Source organism: Anabrus simplex, chromosome 4, assembly GCF_040414725.1.
Source record: "Anabrus simplex isolate iqAnaSimp1 chromosome 4, ASM4041472v1, whole genome shotgun sequence".
NCBI classification, from domain to species: Eukaryota; Metazoa; Arthropoda; class Insecta; order Orthoptera; family Tettigoniidae; genus Anabrus; species Anabrus simplex.
In genome coordinates this window covers 363,679,323-363,707,266 of record NC_090268.1, presented here as the reverse complement: position 1 = coordinate 363,707,266, position 27,944 = coordinate 363,679,323, and the positions used below count along the sequence as shown (strand labels likewise).

Genomic DNA, 27,944 nt, shown 5'->3' with positions numbered 1-27,944 from the left:
TCTTCACTGGCATGTAAAGAATGATATTGCACGACAGTATTGCATGCACCATATAATCTCAGCTTTGGTTACTTGCTCTCCTGAAAAATAATTCTGTAGACATCTGGTCTCTGATGCTTCATAGGGTGGTGAGTCTTCTTTAAAACCCATTAGCGCTGTGCGTTGCCATATGGCAACGATTTTCATACCTTTTTCTTTTAGTACTGTTGGCAATAAGAAAGAACCTGGAAGACTGTGGTGTCATTCGACAGTTAAAGAAGAGTTTGTGGAATCGAGTAATCACGTTTATTTAATTTTAAAATCGATTGTGACATAAGGAGTAGTGGACTGTTGGTTATTTTCAGATTCCCACAAAATGGCTCCCGGCTTTGCGTAAGAAGGATATAAAATGTATAAATGAATTTCTTTCATTAGACTATGTCTACAATCGTGTTGTGCACACTTCATTATATACTGTATGTTGTAAGCATTTTAAATAGTATGGGCGCACAATGCCGTAGTAGTGCTTGTTGAATCATTAACGTTGCCATACAGCAACACTAAGCGTTTATACTCAGTGAAATTGCTGCTGTTATCGGATCATGTTACTTTATCCTAATTCATACATTCTCATTGCAGGAAGAGATTTTCCCTTTTAGAAGCAGTGTATATGCTACTGTCTGTAAATCTCATTGGTGATATTTTTGTGGAACCACCCGATGTAAGTGTACTTACAGACAAGGACTCCTGGTGATGAAGATGATGACGGGCTTATTGATAAAGAAGATGGCAGACATTGATAATCTCAGCTCTCAACAGTTCCGTGACAGTGCTGAATATGAAGCTTGTAAATAATGAAAGAATTGGGATTAGTTTCCATCGTGAAGGTGTGTTACCGGGAAACGAAGTGCCTTTTCTGTCTATAATGCAAGGTCTGTTTGAATACCCCATACTGCGAATCTTCCAGCTGGCTTTGATTTGCCCCGCAAGACATGGGTAGCCCTCAACAGAGTACGTACTAACCACGGGAGATGTGGATCGATGTTGTTCATCTCCAGCCTGTGACTGTGGTGCAGTTAAGCAGACCATCAACCATATTGTCACCGAATGCATTGGAAGGACATTCGCTGGATCCAGCCAGGACTTTGTGGTGGCTTCTTCTGAGGCCATACAATGGCTAGAGAACTTAGATCTAACTCTTTGAACTCTTTTGCTTGCACGATTGTTTTCAATGTTATGTGTTTATCTTGCAATTATGTATATAATATTTTGTGCTGTATATTTATTCTTTGTATTGTTTTGTGTACGTTACCATACGCTAATAATAATAATAATACAGTAGAGTCTCGATTATCCGACCTAAACGGGACCTGGAGTACGTCGGATCACCGAAAATGTCGGATAATACAGAATATCTTTGAAAATGAAGTAAAACAAACAGGAAGGCTGTACTGTATTATTACGTCATACGGTACTCTGTTTATTGACTTATCAATTCAATTGTACAGTAGATGCAGTATTGAACGAAAACATTCCAAATGTCTTACGAAAAGAAACTTGTCAACAATACCTGCTTGCTTGCTGATTCACCTTGTTTTGGTGCGAGATCCTGCCATCGACGATAATCCTTCACTGTGAGTCATCGTTTTCTCCTTTTGTTCTGCAATGCCTTGTTCTTCTTCTTCACCCACATTTTCGTTAGCATTCACAAAACGAATAATGTCAGGGTCAGTTAGTTCAAACAGCTGATCTTGTGCACAGCACTTACATCTTGAGTCGTAGCATCCTCACAGACAGGAATGCAATTCAGTAAGGGAACAATGTTTTCCATGTCTTCTTGTACCACCTCTCGATGTTCAACCTCACTCAACAATATGTTCCAAAACATTCTAATGTCGTTGTTTCAACTTCTTTCCAAGACTGCGCTATCCAATATGCCACGTCTTTCATGTTGTTTCGCTTTAAATTTTCTATCATGTCATTAACCATTGTCCATTTTCTCTATCTGGGATGAAAGGAGTTTCCGCCGATATTTCCTCTTCAATATTTCCAGCACACCTTGGTCCATTGGCGGCATATTGACGTCACGTTAGGGGGGAAGAACATGAACAGAAACATTAACAGAAATGTTTTTAAATGTCCTAGGCTTCTTTGCTTTGCCGATCATAAGCACGGTAATAATTACTATAGGCAAGAACAGTAAAACTCTTTCCTTACTATGCTTGTAGCCAGGTGGAGACGTCTTGGCTTGGGATGCGAGAGTTTTGATGGCAGCAACTTGAAATTTAGCCCAGTCTCATAACAATTAAAAATCTGATCACCGGTTAATCTTTCAACAAGAATTATTTCTTGAAATTTCCTTTTAAATTTCACAACCTCATCGGATTTAGCTGACAGTTTTTCTCCACAGATATTAAGCCTCCCAATGCCGTACCGTTTTTTTCCACCGATCAAGCCACCCAGCACTGGCAGTAAAATTAGGGTCCCTTTTATTAAACCCGTTCTGGAAATACACCGACATATATTGCAGAATGGGGCCAGATACTGATAGGCCTTTTTTCCGGTTCTGAGTGAACCAAAGAAATAGTGCTTCACTTACTTTTTTGTACTCACATTTTTCATGGTTTTTCTTATTTTCAGTGCATCACTTGTTGTTCTGGTAGTGCACCACTTTTCAATTTCTTCCCTCTTATGTTTCCAGTCTCCCACTGTAACACGTACAACACCATAATCTGAAACCACTTTTTGAAAAGTTTCTCCTTTGTCCAGTCTCTTTAACCCAGTCAACTTATCTTCCACAGAAACAATTACTTTCTTCCATTTACTCACCATACTCTTAGAGGATATGAGAACTATAACATCCGTACCCAACTAATACTACACTGAACAATGACTGAAAACTCGCTGCACCTGTCCTTGAGGAAAACCCGGTCCTTCCACATGACAGTCAGTGCTTGTCCCACGGTCGCACCCTCCACACCGGGGGTCCCAGAATTGCTTCTACGTTAAGTTCAAATTAAGCCTACCAGTGTCGGATAACACGGAATGTCGGATAAGCGAAGGTCGGATGAGCGAGACTCTACTGTAATAATAATACTGCGAAAGAGTGGATAACTGATAGAGAAACAAATAAATCAAGCCTAATTATAGCATGTGCAAATCCATGACAGTTGTTGACATTTTTGAACTGTTTGCGGATAACCAGCTGGTCGAACATTTAGTTCAATAGATTAAAAAGTATGCAATGTTTTGAAATTGTACGGACCCAGAAATATCTGGTGAAATTCGTTGCTTCATCATCATACTTTTCATATCTGGATACAGTAAATTGCCCTCCAAGCATTTTTATTGGGATGTGCAGGATGATATGAAGACAGTAAAAGACTGACTAAGGGTGGGCTTTTATCGGCCTCTGAAAGTACTGACTACTGTAGTTACTCTGCAGTGTATAACTGCAACTGAAGTTCTTTGGTTCTTTGTTTTCTTACTTTTGATTTTATTCTATAGTTCCAGTGAGCGTTTTGTTTTGACAGGCAACAAACTATCCATATGTCTCTCTGTACTGCAAACAAATATTTTCTCCTTTGTTAAATAATTGAATATTTTAGCTGTGATGAGAATAAAAAGTGATATTCCATATTCTTACAATAAATAATGTTAAGATTTTTCAACATTGTCACTGTACGACAAACAAAAAACACTTTGTAATCTAAATTCTCTTCCAAAACTCATTGTTAAAAAATAGGTAGTGCAAGAGCCTGAAGTTGCCATATGGCATCATCAAATATCTAATGACCAAGCGGTCCCAAAATTCTGAAACTTGTTTCATTAGATTATTTTGGTCTCTAACATGCGGTAAAACACAATAAATAAATAAATCTCAGAAAAAATTAATACGGGCACTAATGGGTTAATGGAAGGGCAGCAGTGGAGTCATACATGATAGTGTTTTTTGTGATAGTTGTGGCAGGCAGAACACCGTTTGTGTTTGTGGCCGAAGTATTATTTAGGCTACTTAATTTAAGTCTTTTGTAACTTCTATATTTTAATTTTCTTTTTTAAAACAACTTTAAAGTGATGATGAGAACAGACTTAACACTACTGGCATGCTTCATTCCTCACGTGACTTTTTAATGCCTGCTCCCTCATGTTACTAAGAGAAAATTATGTTTTGCGTTTCATGCAATGTCTGTCTGTTAGGTCATCAGCCCAGAGGCTGGTTGGATCCTCAAGTAGCACCACCAAAAGTTATGAGGTTATAAGGAAACCGCAAAAACCAATGGCAGCACCAAAATGAGGCGTACTAGGCAAGATGAGGAGTGAGGTAGTTTGCCATTGCTTTCCTCACTGGGTCAGAAAGTGCTATTGCAGCACGACTGACCCTCTGACCAACACCTTTCATAACACTTAGATGCACTAGACGTGCTCTGAATGTCATTACTCAGCACCACCCATACCCCAGCAGCTTCCATATTGTCACAGCCATGGATGAGACTGGGACTTCAGTGGAAGCTACACTTTACTCTGGCCTGTGCTAAGAGATGGATACAAAAGTACTGTATCCATCAAGAAATGGCAGCAGGCAAATCATGCAATATGCTGAAAATTTGTCCTGAGGCATGGGTTTCAACCATATTCTGAAAATATCATTAAGCAGCTACATTTCATTAAACTAAGTTTTCCTTGGTTTAGATGAATACATTGTTAGCTGAAAAAATGTGTGTATGACAAGCATATTGTAAGAATCTTTAAAAAGTCCTAGTCAAACTGAAACACGATAGTTTACATAAGGATAAAGTTGGGATTATTTAAATTTTATTAAATTGTGTTATTTATTCTGTATGTTAATGTATTTCATTCAAAAATTGAATATTTAAGAAATACTTGTCAGTTTGTGAATAATGAATTAAAATAAAATATGAAGTTATTGTTATAACCCGTTGTTTTAAAGGGAAGTAACTCCAATACAAAATTGTTATCTCTAGACAACAGTATATACAAAAAACATTAATAAAATACAGTTGTATTAACACATTCACGCCCATCATCTGAGCGGGCTATTTAAAGGGCTGGCCCAGCTATTCCAGCTGTTAGTGGCAGAGCAAACAACAATGAATTCTTTTCACAATAAGTTCTAAACTAAACAAGATATGGAAACAAAATATTCCACATACCTTAATGAAGTCCTCTAGTATCTCTGTAGGGTGTGGTAGGTAATGTCACACTTTCCTGGGTGAATGGAACACCACACTTTCCACAAAAATAGCGTGTTTCACTAATAATTTTATTTTTGAAGCACACTTTGCACCTTCTTGAGGGTAACTTGACTTTATTTGATGGTGGAAAAATCAAGCGAATATTCTCTTTTCTCTTCCCATCTAACCTAAATGGTGATCCTTGGCCGGTGCCCTTTTCGGCGGCAAAATCGCGGGACGCTGACTTGGAGCTGATGAAGTAGATGGAGCTGAAATGTCGGAGAGAGGTGACTGTACTTGTATGTCGGGTTCACTTTTCCCCCCATTTGAGAATTCCCTGATGTTCCTTTAGATCGTTTGGTACACCCCTATTTGACTGCATTGTTCCACATACGGCAGTGTTCTGTTCCCGTAATTGTTTCGCGAGTCCAATGCTATTGTAATAATTGTCCATATAGACTGTATACTCCTGGCCAAGATAATTTTCAAGCAGCTGAAAAACTGTGCTTTGTAAATTCATACCACTTGCATAATTTATATTGTCCCTATACGCCATGGTTACAATTCAATTAAACACACGCTTGTGCAATCACAAACCAACTACGCAGCTAGTTGGCCCAGCGCAAGGCTACCTTCAGAAACAAAACAAAAGAAGAGCATTGGGAGGGAAAATCGCCGTGGCCATGTGGTTTCTGGTGAGTAGAAGCATTCATAAGGGTATTACCTTCATCTCTCTCGCACATATTTGTGACCAAAATAGATCCCAGCTGCATAGGAATGGCTCCAGTTCAAGGTTGCGCTTATCCGGGCTAATTCGGATACGGTCCACAGCATGGTCACGCGCTATAGGCAATAACTCGGATACGGGCGTGAATTTGTTAAGGAACCGAGTCTTGTTTCATCTTGTATATAAATATCTTGAAATTATGTGTATATGCCCGTGGTAAAAATGTGCGAGTCACAAATGAAGCATAACATTAATTCCCTATAAGTCATAAATGTAAAGGACATCATAATACGTATAGTTTACACATAACAACAAGACTAACACTATGTTTCACAACTAAGTTTTGCAAGTGGATTTTATTTTAATGGGCATGTATGAATTGCAGTTGCGACACTATATTACGACACTAGCAACTTTCATCTACTTCCAACTTTTCGTGAAACTGTACTGGTAATTCTGAGGTTATAAAGGTTTTAGCGTTATCTGGCTTGCAAAATGAAGTGGAGATGTGAAGAAACAGTGCAATGTCTTGACTTGTACACAACCCAGACGTGTTTATGGGATTTTAACAATGTTATTTTAAAGATAATGTCAAATGTACTACTCATCATAATCTCATCATAATCATAATCAATCTTATGTTGTAAATGTACTACTGGTATTTAATCTATTCTGGAAGGTTGTAAAATGGATTGAAATTGACTGACAGTTAATGAAACAAAATTAATTTCTATTTGACTAGGAATACCTACAGGAATGAACTTGCAATAAGGAAGATAGAGAATAGTAAGAAGTCCACTAGTGGCAGGGAATAAATTTATAGGCGGAGAATTCCCTAGACAACATTGATGATTCTCTTCTGATTAAAACAGTTTCCAAAAGAAGTTATTTAAATTTGTTACGCATGATATATTAACGTTAAATATCACATTAAGATATAGTTAGACATTTTCTTTTTCCATTATTTTTTCAGTAAGGTTGGAGTACATCCTGAATGTGATCTATTTATTCCTTCCCTATTCCATACTCATGTGTTTCCTTTCTCAAAGTCACTAACATCTGTCACGACTGTAGTTGCAGCAAGAATGTGAGCATCTATAATAATTAGATAATACTGAATTAAAATGCAGAAGATATCATAAAACTATAGTATGCACTAGTGTCTTTCATGAAATCTGTTCCATAAAATTAGATGTGAAACCTAGTGTCGTCATGTAAAATAGCCTTAAGAGAAGTTAATAAAGCTCTTGTAATCACAATTACAACTCGCAATGTAAATTTAAACACATATGAACAGACTGAATACAGTCACCACCCCCATTATTCCGCATACTCCCATTTTCCTGCAAGCCCCGCCCCATTTCCCCACTCCACTTCCTTGTAGCAACACGTCTTGCATCTTGATAGCGGGAGCAAGTCAGTCGAAAGCTGGACTCCATAGTCAGAGAACATGGGTGATACAAGCGGGCCAAGTAACGGAAGTTAATTTTCGTTCCTCTCAAACTTAGATTCTCAAGTTTTCGCTCCCCTCTTAACTATCCGTGATGGTGATTCTACAGAGACAGACTGTCAATTCTGAATTTTTAACACAGTAATTTTGTCCTGTTTTTAATTATATCACACTGCAAAATTTTTAGACTAAGAGGCCCACAACCTCACTATAAACACTTATTGTTCGTTTTGGTTTTATTTGTTCTCATTCTTTTCTGCATAGGTTTTAACACGCTTTTAGCTTCAATTATGTAAAAACGTAAAGTTTTTTTTTCACTGAAAAAGTCTCAAACGAGTTGATTATTACTCCATCTAATGATGGAAATTTGTCGTTTAGGCCTACTGAGGACCACGTGGCTTGTATCTACTGTTCGGTAAAGTTGTTGCTTTCTTCTTCTTCCAATACTCCATTTGCTGACTATGAGCCAGCTTTCTCTCTTCTGTTTTTTATTTCCATCATGTCTCTTTTGTTTTTCTTTTTGTCCTTCATTATGTTTTTAACAAATTTTTATCTTCTATTATGTAAATAACTTTAACCCCCTTTTTTCACTAAAGAAGTCGCAAACGAGCTAATGATGGAGTTGTGTTATGTATTGAAGAGGAGGGCATATTAAATTTTCCTTTGTAAAGTGAAAAGAATAAATGTTTGACATGCCTCACTATAGTTATCTATTCTTTAGATTCTTATATAACTTAATACTTAGTTCTTCATAACTTAATCTAAATATTGTTCCTGTTAGTCACCATTTTTCAAACATAATTCCATTTGTATTATCCACTTTACAGACTAAAAAAATCAGACGGTTCAACTTCAATAATGCGTATGTATATCAGCCCATTTCGGAGCACAACAACTAAGACAACAATATACAGACACCAGTTGAACCACACCAAAGGACAACAATAACATTGAAACAGAAAGACCTCCAGCTCAAGATTGTTTTAACAATCAACATTTTACAGTCTTAACTTTCATCATGCTTTTTAAAACTTTTTAACTACCGTAACATTTCATTTTGTGTGTTTTCCTATGTTTTTAATTAATTTTACATGTCTTACTGAGGATGACCCAATGTCATGTTGAAACATGTCTATTTATGTGTGAAGTTTCGTCTTAATTGGAGGTAAAATACCGTATTTACCCGAATAATCCCTGCCGTCAAATAATGCCCACACCCTCATTTTAGGAAGGCTCATTTTGAAAAAAAAAAAAAAAGAACTAAAATTCCTTCCATCGAAAGAGTAACGTAGGCATAAACAAATATTTTGTATCATTCCGCGAGGTCCATGCGGTCTTTACGCAAATATCACTGCTAAGAAATATATTTTCCATGAAAATGAGCAAGTAGACCTACTTATGTGACAGGTATTTCATTAACCTAAACTTGCAATAGGCTTGATTCCCTGTAGATGAGAAGATTCGTTGTCTCTTGCATCACTAGAATCCTCTCCTAAATTACGTACAAGTTCGTCACACTCCACACCTAAAACACTTCTCGTACGTGGTTTCTTTTTAATGGGCAGTCCGTAGCGTAACGGTTAGTGTTAATAGCTGCCGTCCTCAGGGACCCGGGTTCGATTCCTGGTACTGCCAGAAATTTAAGAATGGCAGGAGGGCTGGTATGTGGTTCAAATGGTACACGCAGCTCACCTCCAATGGGGGTGTGACTGAAAAGAGCTGCACCACCCCGGGATGAGGACACGAGTTTACTTTTTTTACTCGGCAGTAACACGACCAGTGGTGGATAATTCTTTTTGTGCAATGTAAACACTTGAAATAGACACACCGGCAAAATCTGATGTTAGTTTTGCGATACAGTAAAACCTCCTTAATTCGAAGTCTTTGTAATACAGAAGTCGGACTTCCAATTACGTGATTTCAAATTAACAGCCATCTTGTAATTCAGAAATGCCAACCCTCGCCAGTTTTTGTGGATTCTGCTTTTCCGCGTACAGCCCGCTACGTGATATTGTGGCGTTCCTTAAAACACTGAATTCAAAAGAATTACGATTTCACTCCATTTTCAACTATGAAACACACTATAGACACACGGAAGCGAGTGAGAAAGCGGAAAGCTACCCCTGCACGTTCTGGAAGACGCGTTCTATCATGATGGGGAGAAATTTTTAATTTAAATTACTGTATAAAATACGGTACTATTTAAAAAAAATGTAAAGTCAGTTTAGAATTAAAAGTCTGAATTGTTTTCCATTTAAATATCACATATGGGGACAGTTTTCTTCCATCTACGGTTGCACAAAGCATAACTGTACACTCAGCATTGAAAACTAGGTGAGCCAGGTGTGTTGGCAACCTTGACGCAAATAAAACCCGCACCCAAATTTCGCGCCCCAAGTTTTTTTTTTTTTTTTAAATATGCGGGGATTATTAGTGAAAATACGGTATATAGCAGGGGTGGCCACTGACTTTACTTCTGGGAGCCGCAAATTTAGGAGACTAAAAATTGGGAGCAAGTTTATAAAATGGTTTATAAAATGAAGACACGTTTTTCATTTTATAACAAATGAAGAAACATTTATTCACTACATAGAACATTATTTTTCAGGTACACATCAAGGAATGAGATTTTACTTTTGAGAAGTGCTTTTTTTGAGTGTTCAATTTTGCTGTTAGTTTTTTGAAATCTGGCTGATAATTCGCACAAGTTCACTTAAATGTTCATCAGTTCGTTCAGATCGATATGTAGATTTCATGAATTTAATCGTTGAGTACAGTGATTCACACACATAAGTAGTCCCAAAGATTGAGATTAGTCTTTTGGCACACTGTTTTGTTAGTGTGTATTTTTCTTCTAGAACATTCTTCCAAAATTCTATGGTAGAAATGCCACTTCGTTTCAATCCTTTTAGTCCTTCGTCTTCTTGCAGTTCTTGTAGTTCCAACTCTACAGCTGCTGTATCCTTTGTTATTGGTGATGAAACAGGACTGCCATCGTCCACAACATCAACAGAAAAAGGATTTTCCAGGAATTAAAATGAATGTTTAAATGATCTTAAATCATTAAATCTGCCATTGATTTCTTCAGCAAGGCCAGACATTTCACTCATGTAATCTTCAGTTTCTACCTGCACGTCAGGAAGGCTTTCAGTAATTTTCTTCAAACATTTGAAGTGAGAAAATGTTTTAGTGTGGAGGTCTTTCCCAAAAAGCGTCAACTTGCTATGAAAACTAAATACAGTCTGGGCCAATTCAGAAATATCTTTACCAGAAAGATATTGCTTTGAGCGGGAGTGTGCGTCAGTGAGCCAGTGTCGTGAGGTGAAGCCAGGGTCTCCCGCTCAACGCACTACTGTATCTTCCTTGTAAAGATATGTTTAGCTTTTTTAAATGCTGGACCACATCTACAAAAAAAGCCAAATCTATCAACCACTGGGGTTCATTAAGTTCAGGGAATGATTTTCCTTCCATAAACTGTTTGATTGGATCAAGTAATTCAAAAAATCTGTCAATAACATTGCTTACTGATAGCCATATTACTAAGCAGTACCAAGATACATCATCAGGAAGCTCATCATTGTTCATGTCTTCTATAAAAGATTTTAACTGTCGGTGTGTTTTGGCACATGAGCGAATACAGTTCACAATTTTTAGAACTACCTGCATAATATGCGGGTACTGAAAATATTTTGCTGCTAAATGTTCTCTGTGAATAATACAATGTACAGGTAGGAAATCAGGAAATGATGTGTCAGCATTTAAAAGGCCAATAAGCCCTTGTTTCGTGCCAGTCATAGATGCTGCACCATCGGTAGCAATGCTGACAATATTACGGAGAGGCACTGAGTTTTTCTGTAAAACACCATCCAGGGCTTCATTAATGTCACAACCATGAGTAGTATCCTTCAAAATAACCAGGTCTAAAAGTTCTTCCACCACCTGCAAGTCCTTTGACAATACCTCACAAATATAGCTAGTTGTGGTTTATATTTGATATCAGTAGACTCATCCGGAGACAGACTTACTGCTGAGCACTCACTTAGATTTTTTGTAATTTTTTCAAAATATTCGCACTAAGAACAGAAACTTGCCTCTCTATTGTGTGTCTATCACAGGGCATTTCGTTGATCAGTTTCTGCAGTTTCATATTTTCGGGTTCTAAAACAGAAATGTGCCATGTTCTTCATAATAAACTCCCCCCTCTATGTAAGGCTTTTTTGCTTTTGCAATATTAAAAGCCAAGATGAAGCCAGATTCGGTTGTTAAATCTGCTTCCTTGGTAAAAATTGACATAACCCTACTCTGACCATGAAGTTTTTCCTTTGGTGATTTCAGTTTGGTTTTCCTTAACTGAGAGCCAACAGGAAAATCTTTGTTGAAACCGCTGTGGTTAGTGTCACGATGGCATTTTAGATTACTGGCCTTGAACTATGACAAAGTTATTTGACACAAAAGACACATTGGCTCACCGTTTCTTTCTACAAAAACAAATTCTTCCTCCCAGTCGATATTAAAAGCTTGATTCTCCTCTTTATATTTACGCTTCTTAGACAGCATCGCAACTGTTTGGACACCAAGCCACAACCGTACTGAAACAGCACACAACTGCACACAGAAAAGTATCGACATTCGCTACTGCCTATACATGAACGCGACTGGCTTCACCTCACGACACTGGCTCACTGACACACTGTCCCGCTCAAAGCACTATCAAATGGAAATCGCCGGAACTAACTTCACCTCCCATGTCTTACCGCTGACCTACAGCGCTAATAACGTTAAGCCGCACATCACTGCTACTGACTGCCGCCAGCCGCAAGATGTCGTTAGATTCCATTAATTATATCATTTAATTTTACTCTAAGGTTCGTGTCAAGAACCGCACAAGACTGACTCAAGAGCCGCATGCGGCTCGCGAGCCTCGTTGTGGCCAGCCCTGGTATATAGTATTGAACAGGAGGATTAAAATAATTTTGTACAATTTTGTAAGAAGTTTTTACCCATCATATTGAATTGTTGAGCTTAAAATATTCAAAAGTAACATGCCAGTGCACTATGCCATTAAATTTCATAAACTGTTCTGGCTCCTTGCTTCACAGCCTGCACTTGCTTCACAGCCTGCACCCAGTGCTGCCAATCCAAAAAGATTGAAAAAGCACTACAAGTTATGCAAAATTCCACTATGCAAACCATCATTCCAGTGAACTTAAAAAAAAAAAAAAGAAAAAAAAATACCCTACACAGAGAAATCACATATCTTGGGTAGCAGAAATACAACTGAACAAGGGATGATAGATTACTGACAGTGTACATCACAAATTGCTGAACAGTCGTCAGTCGTCAATGCTGCTGTAGCAACAGTTGTAATTGTTTCTAATATTATACAGGATACTATATTCATATTAGGCTGCACAATATTTCAGACATTACTGAGTTAAATTATTTTACAGCAAAAGCAATACACACTTAGACATAAGATTTTAATTCATTTACACTCGACGAGAAGAAAACGTCTGATTTCTTGTAACTACATGTAGAGCACACATACATTCATAAAAATTTCTTCTGGTTCTGTTTCCTCGATTTTCTGTCCAGTTCTCTGTGGTATTCTCTTTATTTCTTGGGGGTGGAACACTTCTTCCTCTGTATCACTAATTACAAACTTAGGTAACTAACTGTGACTAAGATTTAAAATATATTAGTATAATCAATAATCAAGATGTTAACTTCTGCCACCAATATCCTTGCACACATTTCTAACCTTACTTTACACTAGTTTCTTTCTTCCCCGGATCTCTACACTTCTACATACGCTAATTGCACCTTTTCAACTTCTACAATATTCTTGAATTTTCCAGTCTGTTCCCCTCCCACCCCTACCATTACATCTGTCTACGTCACTCTTTTCTAGCTATAAATTCTCAGCCATCACTTCACACTCGGTCAGTGTGCAACGGATCAATTTGAGACTGGAACTTACTCTGATTTCGTCTCCATGATGACACCTTTTCACTTCATTCCAGCTGAAGTGTCTTCAATGACTCAGGTAGGGGGAGAGACTTTTGGATTCTCTGGTTAAGCTGGATCTTCCCAGTTATGTTTTTTAAAATGAAGTTTTACTTAGAGACTGAGCCTTTCTCTGAAGTAGTAGATGATCCTGGGGACTTAATTCATGATGGACTACTATATCTTTCTGCTCTCCTTCCGTGTCATTATACACCCCTTTTTCCTTCTTTTTTTAAAAATCTTGGAATCATGCTTTGGACTTTGCCTGTCATGGGTGATGAGTAAGCTCCCTTCCTTTTTATTTTTATATGGAACACTTGGAACACTAGTGTCTGTTGTGCTCAAGTTGGCTGAACTGAAATGTGTCATGGCTATTCGCGTAAACGGTGTATCTTTCTCCATTTGAACACTTTCCTTTTCTATGTTCAGTCTTTAGAATCCCTTCTAATTGTGTATTCTGTATATATTGTGAGTATTTAAATTGCATTACCTTTCTATATTTGAAGAAGGAAAAGTTACCCTCTGTCTACCTATTGATGTTTTGTGTTTTTTGGTACCTACCGTTGTAATTCTAGTCTTGCTAAGTTCCATCTTCTATTCTCCTTTAAATATATATATTAGTTCTTCAAATATTACTTGATCATAGGTTGTCAACACACATTGCTTAATACATGTATCTTCCAGGTGAGGTTAGTTTCTCAAATTTTTTTTATTGATTACTGTTATAACTGTTTTTATATAGTCTTACTATCCCAGTTATTTAAAAAAATCTTAATTTGGTGTTAAACAAATAAATAGTTCAAAAAATACTCCTTGAAACACTTGTTTCATTTTTTAATCTGTACATCCACGGACCCCTCTCAGGTGAAGGCCCAAAATCGTTACACGCTTCCACCGTTTATTGATGAATACTCCTGCAATTACCTGCTTATTCTATCAAGTACTTATCTTTATATGACATATCATTCACAATACGTCAAGTCTAATGGACGACAGATTGCCGAGATCGTGGGCATTACATGAAGAGAGGAAAATAACATTTTGATAAGGTGATTTTGAAAGAAGTGGGATTCATTTATCTTCTGCTTGATTTGATTGGCTATTCAATTATGTAGGAAGTGGATATTGCTGTCTGCTTGTTTAGATGGCAAGAAAGAACCAATAATCAAAGTTTTATTACAAATTTATTAGATTAATATGCATAAGATATGACATAACGAAATGGCAAAAAGCTGCTATATTTTCTATGAATTTCACACTCAACCATGCCACCTCTCAAGAGTTTAAATTCTGCTATGATTGGCAGCACTCCCTGCATCAGCATTTGAAAGGAATTTCTCTCGGAATGGAAATTCCTATTTGCAAGGGCATTTTTGCGGGTAAGGTTCATTACTCATTAGGTTATTAACAGATTATTGAATGTTTTAATTGGGCTATGCCTCTGCTGGCGGGACATAGTGTTTACAGTGCACTATTCTTTCTGGTATAGGCTAGAGCAATTTTGATACTTTCATTGATCTGTCTCTGCCTTATCCTTGGCTTTGAGAATATAAAAGTGACAGGTGTGAGTGATGCTAGTAATGCCATTCCTTATGCAGCCAGCCCCTGCTATGAATGGTGTGAAAATATTGCTCATAGGGTCGTTGGTGCACACATTTCAGTGGACTTAGCAGCCTAATATGTAATAGCAACTTCTGGCTTGGTGAGGAAAGCAATGAGAAACTACCTCACTCCTCATTTCCCTAGTACACCTCTTCAGTGATGCCTAAGCCATCTACGACAGCTGATAGTGGAGCTGTGGAGGATCCAACCAGCCTTAGGGCTGAGGATTGAACATACATTAGTTAATTGGGCTAATTTTACAGGAACATACACATGTAAAGTTTTAGCAGTAATTAGAATTACATGTTATTAAAATAAAAAAAGATGCTTTATTTAAAAAAGTCACTTAATTTAAAACACCCAACTCTGATATCATTATTATTCAATGGATATCTCAAGCAAGCAAAAGCAAGCAAGCACGCAACTAAGAAATACACATATCTCTCATGAATGCTGCAAAGTTTTCATAAGCAATATTTCAACACTCACATCTTTAATATTACAGAACTACGAAACTAATGTTAAGAAATTTGAGAATCATCATCAAATAACTACAATTACAGTACGTTACCTCTTTATCTTTATGGAAGCCTACTTGCCCAACATCCATACCATCAGTCTTCTTCAGGTTTGACCATACAGTATAGACAACATCAATATCATTCATCTTGTTGCCCGTGATACTGTTGGCTTTAACCAACTGTGCTGCATCTTCCAACACAGCGGTAGGAATATCATCAATAGTCTGCCCCTAAAATAAATTAAAACAATAAATTCAAAGGATACAAAAACATGTAATTCCTTAAATATAAATAATCTACAGTCCAAGAAAGGAAGTGGTTTGTGGAGTGGGTTACTGTAGTCACATCCTAGTTCATGAACCATGGACACTGGTTGTGTGGCCTAGTAAGTGGACCAACTGCTGTGGAACAGGAGTAGACATCTTGAACATATCGTGAATCATGGCCCTCCTTGTACTCAGACAACTTGGACTACTATACAATCCACTGATGGGCCCTAATCCCTTAGAGGAAAGATTGCATTTGGACTAGGTGTAAGCACTGAGCCAACCCTGTGTGGCTCTTGTTTCTTTTATTAGTTTTGATTCCATTCAATTACTTCATTTATATACCTAACTGTGACATTTTATACTCTCTGAATGTAATACTACTCTGTCCTGCTAGATGACAATAGGATCACTCTTGTAACCTAAGATTGTTATCACCAAGAGTCTGATGATGGCTTCCTTCTGGGTAAAATATTCTGGAGGTAAACTGGTTCCCCATTTGGATCTCCAGGTGGGGACTACACGAGAGAGGCCTATCATCAGGAAGATGGATACTGACATTCTGCGAATTGGAGCATCGAATGTTAGAAGTTTGAATCGTTGTGATAAGTTAGAGAATCTGAAAATGGAGATGGATAGACTAAAGTTAGATGTAGTTGGTATAAGTACGTTGGCAGTAAGAACAGGACCTTTGGTCAAGCGACTACAGAATTTTTTGACCTATGGGACTCTAACAGGCTAACCTCAGTGTCGGACCGTTTAGACTTCAACGCCTTAACAATCATGGCCACCAGGCGGGCTGTTCTGGAGTCATGTGTGATTAACAATTTGCTCAACATTCCGTACATCTACTGGAAATCTTCCCTCAATTATGTAAGTTGCATGACTACAATTATGCTATAGTCCCTATCCCATTATATTTCTTGTTACTATTTCCTTTTCTCGCTGTGGGCAATTATTTTATCTACTTATTAACCTTTTTGGTATTGAATAAGGTGGATACGAATTTTAATAAATTGTAATCTTGGTTCAATACGGACGAATAATGAAATTTATATACTTAACTATTAACCTCATGCACAAGCCCACCTTTTCAAGTTGTCATGACAACAAATCATGTGCAATTAATACAACCATTATATCATATAATACTGAATACCACCCACACTTTTTTCCCCAAAATATTGGCTCTAAATCTTGGGTGTGGGTTGTATTCAAGCCGTTCAATCTCGTAAATATTTACTATGCTTACATGGAGTATTGAAATAGATTTGAATACGGTTACCGTACTCAATATACCACATGTAAACCGGCATTCAGGTTTTATTGTATTTTAGTTGCGTTCTAGAAACCAAGATCAATTTTTTCTCAATACAGTTACAGTGGCATGGAAACGCGAAATGGAAAGGTAATGAAATACGGTAAATCAAAGAATATGGGTAAATATGCGGTAAATATGAAAGCCGCTCCTGTGGATGCTCGATGGTCATTTGTTTCACAAGTGTTGCTGGCATGCTGGGTGCGCGAACAGTTGTACACCGAATGGATGTCTCATGGTGATCACGTGTTAACACCAACCGGAAGAGTGAAGAGGCCTGAAGTGGGACTAATATGCAGCTGGATCAAGACTACATTGGCATGCATTCCCAACGATCTAGTGTCCAAAAGCTTTAAGAAATGTGGAATTTCAAATTCAGTGGACAGTAGTGAGGACGACTATTTGTGGAAAGATGCCAGCGACGAATGTTCCTATGGTGAAACTTCACATGGCGACGGTAGATTGTGAATGATCCAAGTATTGGACCTATTTCATTTACGATTTTTGTGATGATTTTATTAATTATAAGTTGTTTGAATTTATATTTGTAGTATATTTGAAGAAAATTAAATAGGTACGCAAGTTATTTGATTTTTTATTTTTTTCCATATTTTGCTGTCTCAAATTTAGTGTCTTACAGGTTCCACCTTTTTCAATACAAGAACAATGTTGTCAGATGATACTGTATAGGCTTTTGGGCTTCTGCTGTGTCAAGAAAATAAGGTGAAGTTCTTTACGTTTCACAGAGAACTGTGCTCTGCGTCATCAGAAGAAATCTCAACTGTCCACGAGAAAGGCTTCTTATAAACAATGACTCTTTAAATTTAGACGTTATAATGGAAGTAGAAATGGTACGTTCATTCACCACCGGATGGCTCCCAGGACGTGGCACAGCGCTAGCGTTCGAAGCGGAAGCCGACCGAACCATCTTCTCGTGGACAGTTGAGATTTCTTCTGATGACGCAGAGCACAGTTCTCTGTGAAACGTAAAGAATTTCACCTTATTTTCTTGACACAGCATAAGCCCAAAAGCCTATACAGTATCATGTTTATAAGTACGGGCTGTGAAAGCATCAATGGCAACAATGTTGTCAGATGTTTTACAACATATCTCTAATTGCAGTACTAGTTTCGGTGCTGATTACGGCGCCATCATCAGCTGCGTGACAGTAAAGAGAAACCTGGCAATACACATAAAATATACAACATATTCATACAAACAACTCCTTATAATAAATTACTCCTTAATATCTTGTGTTAAATTGTGTTAAGTTAAAAATTACCCCAGGTTACTACAAGTTAACAACTTGTGGGTCAAAACATTAAAAACATGGTGAAAAATCTCATCTCAAGATGATGAGTTGGATTCCATTATTTAGTAATTACTTAATACTTTCTACGCTCTGTATATCAGTTTGTTGACACACTCGTTGTGCTGCAGCCGCTGTGCTAAGTCTACGGCCGTTGAGGTATCTGGTATTGAACTGAGAAGCTTAGTCCGTTTAACATCTTCAGGGCAAATATTGTCACAGTCCTACCTGATAAGACAACAACACAAGTTTTACATTTTGGTACAACCATCGAGTTTCAGAAGACTGAGTATTTTACTATTTATAACATAAATAATGAAACACAATGAGTTTTATAGGCATAAGATTTTTAAAGTATTATACCTGTGGAATGAACATTTTAATACCATAAATTTGAATTTAGATCTAAGCAGACCCAGCCAACAGCTGGAAACTGCAGATGATGATGATAGTGATGAAATTTGAATTTAGATCTAATATTGTATTTGACCTTGGAATTCAATGCCAATGAACTAATATACAGCACATAAAAAGTATTAATAAATAATGAAATCCAACTCATCATCTTGAGGTGAGATTTTCCACTTATGTTTTTAATGTTTTGACCCACAAGTTGTTAACTTGTAGTATACTGGGGTAATTTTTAACTTAACACAATTTAACACAAGATATTAAGGAGTTATTTGTATGAATATGTTGTTGTATATTTTATGTGTATTACCGAGTTTCTCTTTACTGTCACGCAGCTGATGATGGCGCTGTAATTACTGTAGTGCCGAAACTAGTACTGCAATTAAAGATATGTTGTAAAACATTTGACAACATTGTTTTTGTATTGAAAAAAGTGGAACCTCTAAGATTTTATAAGTAATTGTAATCTCAGTTCAATATGGGTAAATCAAGATGAAGTTTCTTATGTTAAAATCAAATTTAAGGTGTGGGTCTTATTCAGTGACGGGTGATATTCAGGATTATACGATATTTGTCATGTAAATTTCCATTCTTCCCTTCTATTATAATAAAATTTGTGTTGCTGGTTTACCCCGTCCTTGGATTTACGGTAGAATAACTTATTTTTCCGTACAGATAGGAATGACAATTCTGAATTCGAACCACTCCTGTGTCTGTCTTGACCAAATGATCCTGTCCTAGGTAAGTTAACCTTTCGTGTTGGTTATTATCTCTGGAAGTAGGAGGGGTGAGTGTTACAGTAGAGTATGGCAGCACTCCTGTTTCATAGAATTTACTGAGCTCAGAATGTTTTAAGCAAGCCTGAAACTTATGGGAGTAACCGGATTGAATTTCCATTTGACAGGCATGGAACTGCTTGGAAACAACTTGGCAAACAGATTATGATGTGATTTTGTAAAATTTTTAATGTTGATGGCAGATGTGTATCAACTTTCCTGCAGCCAATGAGGACATGTGGAATTCAATGGAGAGCTATCAATATTAATAGAGCTTACGGAAGAAAGTAGAAAAGATTGAGTCAGCAAAGAGAATGTATCAGGGTGTGTTAGATGTTAATGATATTCTGGTAAAGGAAGAAAATGACTAAGAGATAGGAGATTATAATGTGTTCATAACATATGTAAAAAAAAGAAACGGCAGAGTGTGGGGTATGACTGTTCATCAGTCTATTCACCCTGTGATGGTGCAGATGTGGATGAAGTTAGCAAGTTTTATGAAGCACTGACATCATAGCTAGGGTCAATAGCAAAGATTACATAGTGCTAATAGGTGATTTCAAAGCAAGAGTTAGAAATAAAACTGAAGTATATGAAATCATGGGTAAACATGGGGAAGATATGAAAGCCAATAGGAATGGGAAGCATATACTGGACTTCTGTGATAGCATGGAATGGGCAGTTAAGAATACAAACTTCAAGCATAAGGCTTGTGACCGTACAATTGTTCAAATCCCTGATTTAGTGAATATCAAAACACCACAATTTAATAATAATGTAAAGGATTAAGCTTAAGTGTATATGTAACAGAATGATGTCATAAGCATGCATCATAATTACAAAACAATTTTGCTGCAGCCAATGAGGAGATGTGGAAATTTAAGAGTTTGAAACAGACATCACTGACTATAAGATGCTTGTAGTTCTGGCTACTAAAGGATGCCTATCACCTTACCTTTTAAGGATGAGATCTCCATGTGATCCATGTGCTTATAAGGACTAGTCCTAGCAGGAGACAAACACCTAACTTGATATTGTTATAAGAAGATGTACAATATTAGAAGGATCCACCTTTCAATACTTCGTTGTAAGTTGAACTAAAAAGAAGTCACTAGATATTCTTACCTCGTACAGTGATGATACTTATTATTCTCATCTTTTACAGTCATGGTAGTTCTTATTCTATGTTCTGTGCATGTGACCCTTAACCCTGCAGTGGTTGCACACAATTCTATGTCATAGAACATAGCGTGGCGTCTGAGAGAAGACATTTCATTCCTGAGGCAATTATACTGTGCCAAGTTTTGAATGAGGATTTACATTACTTTCAGGAGATTCTGAAAGGATGAATATAAAATGAAAAGTGGTGGGGCAAAGTGATCTAAATGCCAGAGGAATGTTTTCAGAGAAAATGAAAATAAAGTCAGTAAGACAACAATTCACACAATGTTTTATTTTTACCATGTTTACAGTCCCGAAAACCACTATTATCAAGAAACAAAAGACAAAAAGGACAGAAAAGATATCAAATACAAATGTTATAAATTCTTTGGTCTAGAAATTATCTAAGTCCATTTGGTCTCTCGTGAAAGGATGTAAGTCCAAGATGTTGATGTCAAGAATGTGATCTAAATGTTGGCTGTTCACTTAAGTTACTAATGGGCACTTTGTAAATTACATTTCACTCAAGAATAACTTTGTTCAGAGCAAAATTGAGTCAGAGAGACTGTTCTCTTCTTGCACTTCATTACTTGATATGTATTACACTGTTCATTGCACAATACACATACACACTCCTGGCTGGCCTGGTGGTAGGATTTCTTGGCACAATACGGTGGTGAAAGCCGTGTATTGCAAAGCGTGTCACCAAATGTTTCAACTCATATTCCTCTTTCATCCAATCTTTATTTATCAGTGCATCTGTACTGTAAAAACTTTCCTTGATCGACTCCCTTTCCTCTCGTAGTTCTCGTAACAGTTCCTCGTATGCTGGAGTTTGCTGTAGAGGCATTGGCAGTCTTAAATCCTCTATCAAGAAGGTTTCCAGGCTAAAACATATACGTACCGGGTACCATACGTACCATATACGTTCGGGTGAATTTAGATACCTCTAGAACTCTCTTAAGATATCTTGATTTGAAACTTTCCAGTTCTCATAGCTATTTATGTGATAGGTACTCCCATATTACTTCTAATCCACATGCGAGCGTTGGTAGCACTTTGAAATGGAAAAGTTACATGGCCGTCTCCAGTGACATTCTATGTAGATGTTTGATGTCACTTATGCTACAAAGTGCAGCAGCTAGTTTCTTCTTTATGTGTACTGAGAAGGTCGTCCCGGAGACTTGTACGTGACCCCTAGATATGTGAACTGGTTTTTCAAAAATTAAAGCATAACACCGAGATCAGCTTTTTTAGCAGCAGACAAGGGTAGTCTCCTTAAAGCATATATCACTTTCTGGCAAAGTTCTACTTATAGCACTGTCTTTCATATCCTCAAACATATTTTCGACTTTTCGATGGTGCACCTCAAGTTCAGTTTCGGCTTCTTTTGGAAGACAGCTGTCTGTACTTGTAGACTTTATTTTGCGGGAGTCACAAGTTTTAGGTGTCCATTCTTAATGTTTGAAGAGATCAGGAAAATCTTTCATAAAAACAGATCTGTAAAATTTGTATGTGAGGTTGGTATGAGGATGCTTACTCTTGAATGCTTGAAAAAGCCTGTTCATGTTCAAGTCCTGACTCAAATACTATTTTTCTGACCTATCTCCAGTATAATGGCTTTGCTCCCATGGAGAGCTATTGATATGTTCTTTTACCATACAGTATTTCTGTCATGAAGAGTATATTTAAATTTCCTGACTCCACCACACTTGTCTTTGTAATGTAAAAAAAAAAAACCTCCTTACAAGTGTAATAATAATAATAATAATAATAATAATAATAATAATAATAATAATAATAATAATAATAATAATAATAATAATAATAATAATAATAATATTAATAATAATAATAATAATAATAATAATAATAATAATAATAATAATAATAATAATAATAATAATAATACCAGTGTGGGGATTTACCGGTTACCTCCATCGGGCGCGTCCCATTGGAATTGGGGAAGCTCTCTGGCTCTGCCGCCAGCAGAGTCAGAGGGTAGTAGGGAAATAAAATACCACCGTGAAAAAAAAAAAACTGGTCCCTTGCCAGGGTTACGGCGAAGACTGGTAAATGACCAGAAGCCAGAAAACATCTTGAGGCAACCTCTAGGGCTAACAACCCTAGTTGTAAAAGGATGGGTACCTGTCCAAAGCAAAGTCAAGTCAAAAAGCATGATGGCACAACATTTCAAGAAACATACCCCAGGGGGTAAATCTTCGGATAAATCCCTCGTCGTGAATGCCACGGCGCACGAGTCTCGTTCGGATTCTGGGGGAGACTCGACATCATGCAAGAGACGAGTCGGAGCCTCTCAGTGTACCCCGACGATATACAATAATAAAGTTTTACCCCGAAGAGTCAAAAACTCAGGCCAAAATCTAAAACCTTTCTAGCAACTTTCAACATAAATTCACTTACACAAACTGGCAAGCTGAAAACCCTCACCAAAGCTCTTCACGAAAATCAGATATCCATAATGGCCCTACAGGAAACAAGGTACCCAGATGAAGAGATTTTTTAATCCGAAGGCTACCGATTTTTCAAGAGCAAAGCGCAAAGAGGAATCCTCAATGGAGCTGTGATGCTTGGAACCACGTTTGCTGTTAGAACCAAGATCCTTAAATCGGTTGCAAATTTCGAACCTGTGAATGACAGATTGTCTATACTCACAATTAAATGCGCGAACAAAACCTACGCACTAGTTAATGCACATGCTCCTACAAACGATAACAACAAGTCTGATCCAGACGAAGTTGATAATTTCTGGGACCTACTGGATGAAAAATTAAACAAAATCCCCAAACACCATGTCAAGCTTCTTTTGGGTGACTTCAATGCCCAACTAGGTCGTGAACAGAAGTACAAGAAAGTTATAGGAAATTACCCTGCTCAAAAAGAACCAATCCCAACGGCAAAAGACTGGTGTCCATTTGCGAAAATCACAACCTGCAGGTCATGTCGACCCACTTTTGCCATCTACCCAGAAAGCAAATGACTTGGCGTTCTCCTGTCCAAACTCTCGGAGAGTTCCAAATTGATCACGTTGCAATCTCCAGGAGAAACAGCCCTGAGATTATGAATGTGAAGGTAAAGAAAGGCATCAATGTGGCCTCAGATCATTATATGTCTCTTATCAAATTCAAACCAATTCCCACAAACACAAGGAAGACAACCAAACAGATCACACGCTTCGACAATGATAAACTTCGGCAAAGGGTTGAGGAGTTCCAGGAGAAGGCTAGACCAAATGACTGTGACTTTAACAACGCCAAAAGTCTCCTTGTTGAGGCCGCCAAAGACGTTGCAGAAATCAAGAGAAGCAAATGGTACCTGCGAATCAGTCCTCCAAGAAAGACTCAATGTGTGGAAACAGTAGTACTCTACGAAATCAGAAAATGATTGGGAAACCTACAAAACCCAATGTGCCCAAGCAGCTAGGGTGTTCAGAACTGAGAAACGTAAATATGAAAAATCTCTCATTGAAAAGATAGAACAAAACTTTAGGAAGAATGAAAGCAGAGAGTACTACAGAGCCTTCAAACATAAACTCACTGGCTATAAACCACCATCTCTATGCTTTGAGCGAAAGGACGGCACACTGGCGACGTCAAATGAAGAAAATTGTAGCATTCTGGCAGATTACTTCAAGAATTTACTTAATTGTTCTAAACCGCAAAGCGCCATTGAGACCAAGGAACCCTTACTCAGGTACCCAGATTCCAGACCACCCGACAGAGATGAAATCAAGCGCCACATTGCCCGTCTCAAAAATAACAAAGCGCCGGGGGAAGACTCAGTAGTAGCAGAACTATGGAAATATGCCCCAGAGGAATCACTTGATATCTTGCAAAAACAAATAGAAGAAATTTGGAACAAGGAGACCCTACCCGAAGATTGGAAAATATAGCTTTGATCCATCCACTACACAAAAAAGGCAGCATGAAGAACATCAACAACTACAGAGGAATATCTTTGCTACCCGTGACTTACAAAATTCTATCACTTGCCATCCTGGAGCGTTTGGAAGCACAAGTCGAACATCAAATAGGTGAATACCAAGGAGGGTTCAGAAAAGGTCACTCAACAGCTGAACAGATCCAAAATCTCAAAACGATCATCAGATATTGTACACTAAGGTCCAAGCAGTATGTGTCTGTCTTTGTGGACTTTAAGAAAGCGTACGACTCCATTGACCGGGAAGTCCTGCTAAACATCTTAAATGAATTTGGAGTTGATTTGAAACTGCTGGCATTAATTAGAGCCACCCTGACCGATACAAAATCCAAGGTGAAGTTCCATGGATGTCTCTCGCATTCCTTTGATATCAAAACACGAGTCCGACAAGGTGATGCGCTACCCCCGATACTCTTCAACTGTGTTCTTGAAAAGATCATCAGAACCTGGCGGGTGAGATTACAGGAAACCAACTACAGTCCATTGAGAATAAGAACGAAATCCAAGGGGATCGCAACAGACTGCTTAGCATTTGCCGATGATATTGCTGTTCTCTCAAATGACATAGAAACCGCTAGAGCTCAAGTTGAAATTTTAAAGGAAATTGCCGAACAAACTGGTTTGCAGATATCGTTTGAGAAAACAGAAGTAATGACTAACATCAAAGAGGCTCCACCAAAACTCCATACAAAATACGGGGACATCACCCGAGTAGACAAATTCAAATACCTGGGTGAGATCATCATGAAAAATGGACTGGACAAAGAAGCACTTCAGGAGCGAGTACGCAAACTGGAAATAGCCTACCAAACATCCTGCACAATCTACAACAAAACATGCCTTTCCCAAAACACCAAGATACGTCACTATGAAACAGTTCTGAAGCCAGTAGTTCTATATGCAGCCGAAACCCTGTCTCTAAATGCCAACAAAGGACTCCTTGAAGAACTGGAGAAAAGAGAACCCAAAATTGTGAGAGGAATCTTGGGATCAAAGTACAAAAATGCAATCCATCAAAAGAAATCCAACAAGGAATTCTACAGCAAAAGAGAGAAAATTACCGACACAATCAGAAAAAGACGGGCACGATTTTACGGTCATCTGAAAAGAATGGACGGAAGAAAGTTAACTAAAGAAATCTTTCACTTTTTGATTCAAACCCCAAAACTACAATTCCCTGGTATAGAAATACCAAAGAAGACCTGCAAATGCTACATATCTCAGCTGAAGACGCCCTTAACAGAGACCTCTTCCGCAAGAAAATATTGACGAATGGGCTAAACCGAGACGAGCAACCGAAGAGAAGACACGGTGCCCCTTGGGCAGAGGAGCGTAAGCAGGCCCACGCACAAAGAATGAGGGAAATTTGGGCTCTAAAGAAGGCCAAGTGCAGTGTCAAATGCAACAAGACTTAACGTGGTCCTTGATGGCCCCAGCGAATTATATATATAATAATAATAATAATAATAATAATTTTTTTACGAGGGATTGTGGAAAATCTTCAAAAAGACACTTGTGAAGGGTCTGCACTCCACAAGTGTGTGGGATTCTTACCCACTAAAAACCACACACCCTTTTCCCACGATGTGAGTCATCACCCCGGAACCGCTCTCGCATTACTTCAGGGTGATATCATGCTTTGTCTTTCAGACGTCTTCTTTCTTAATTTCTCCTTTACGAACATTCGTATGCTTCCAAATCCTTCTTCTTCTGACGAAGGATGTCCTCCACATGCACTGCCACGAGATCCCAGGATTCCTGGTTTCGCAGCATCACCGAAATAACATTATCTGTTGTCAATTCTCCTAGTTCAGTTTCCACACATCTTCTCTGAATCGTCCAATGGCCGCATACAAAAAAGGTGTGATATACGACGTCAATATCATCGCAGTATATCCATGCTGCGTCACTCGCTCTGCCCACTTTATGCAGGAATTTCCGGAAATATCCATGTCCTGTTAGAAGCTGTGTGAGGTAGTAATTTACTTCACCATGGGCCCTTTCAACCCAGATATCCAAGCGTGGTATCAGTCGCTTGGTCCATTTGCCTCGAGGGTCACTTTCCCATCTGAGTTGCCATCGCCTCATCAGTTGACTGAAGGCGCGCTTCTTTGCACATTTCTTTCCCAGCTCTCCTTTGGTACGCCAGATTTCATGCCGCTCCAATGCGAGTAGGTCTATTGGGGCTATTGCTGCCACCGTGAGGATTGCCGGTTCAGAAACAGTGCAGTATGCACATGCAATACGTAAAGCCGCGCTCCGTTGTGCGGCAGCTATCCTTCTCCGATACCAAGCAAATCTCAAGGATTCAGCCCAGATTTCAGAACCATATAGAAGCACTGACTGAACCGTAGACATGAGAAGACGTCGTTTACTGGATTTCGGACCTTTAATATTTCCCATTAGTCTGCTAAGTGCAGTCATGTATTTTACTGCCTTGTCTGTCACTCTCTGAATATGAGTCCAGAATGTGAGCTTGGAGTCAAGTGTCACTCCTAGATATTTTGTGCTCGCAGATGTTTCTATCACTAACTCTCAAACAGTCATTGGTACAAGAGTTTCGATCCTGTTCCTCGTCAGAAGAACTATCTCCGTTTTGTGTTCGGCTAACGTTAGACTGTGGCTCATCACCCATTCTTTTATGCGCCGCATCACCTGGTTCAGTTTAATTTGAGCCATTTCAACATTACGAGCTACTATCAAGGTGGCCACATCATCAGCGTAGCCCACAAGCTTCGTGTCCTCTGGCATCTCCAAACGTAACAAGCCATCATACATTATGTTCCAAAGATCTGGACCAAGGATTGATCCCTGCGCTGCACCAGCCGTCACACGCTTTGTCTTTTCTCCATCTTCCGTATCATACAACAGAGTGCGATCTTTGAAGTAATCTCTCATTATGCGCATAAGATATTGTGGTAGCTTGAAAGTTTCTTCAAGAGCTACCAACATGTCGCTCCATCTTGCCGAATTGAAGGCATTCTTCACATCCAGGGTCACAAGAAGTGTCAATTTATGGGAATGATGGTTGCCCGTTTGTGCCCTGTCTGCTGTATTCACCACCTCCCACACTGCATCTAGCGTCGAGTGTCCTCTCCGAAATCCATGTTGGCAAACAGATAGATCCCCTGCTAGTTGAACTGCTGAGAGGATTCTGGGCTGCAGAAGTTTCTCCAGGCCTTTTCCAGCTGTGTCCAGCATACATAAAGGTCTATAACCACCAAGTTTTTCCTTGCTAATCAGAACCAAACGAGCCATTTTC

At 38.3% G+C, this 27,944-nt stretch overlaps 1 protein-coding gene across 2 annotated transcripts in view; it reads right to left on the bottom strand.

Moving 5' to 3' along the window:
* Nucleotides 1-27,944, bottom strand: part of LOC136871994 (coiled-coil domain-containing protein 25) — a 222,461-nt gene that overhangs the window by 95,127 nt on the left and 99,390 nt on the right. For both annotated transcript variants that reach the window (XM_067145782.2, XM_067145783.2), the window contains exon 4: nucleotides 15,531-15,710. In XM_067145782.2, the coding sequence (XP_067001883.1) occupies nucleotides 15,531-15,710 (180 nt within the window). The remainder of the gene's footprint in view (nucleotides 1-15,530; nucleotides 15,711-27,944) is intronic.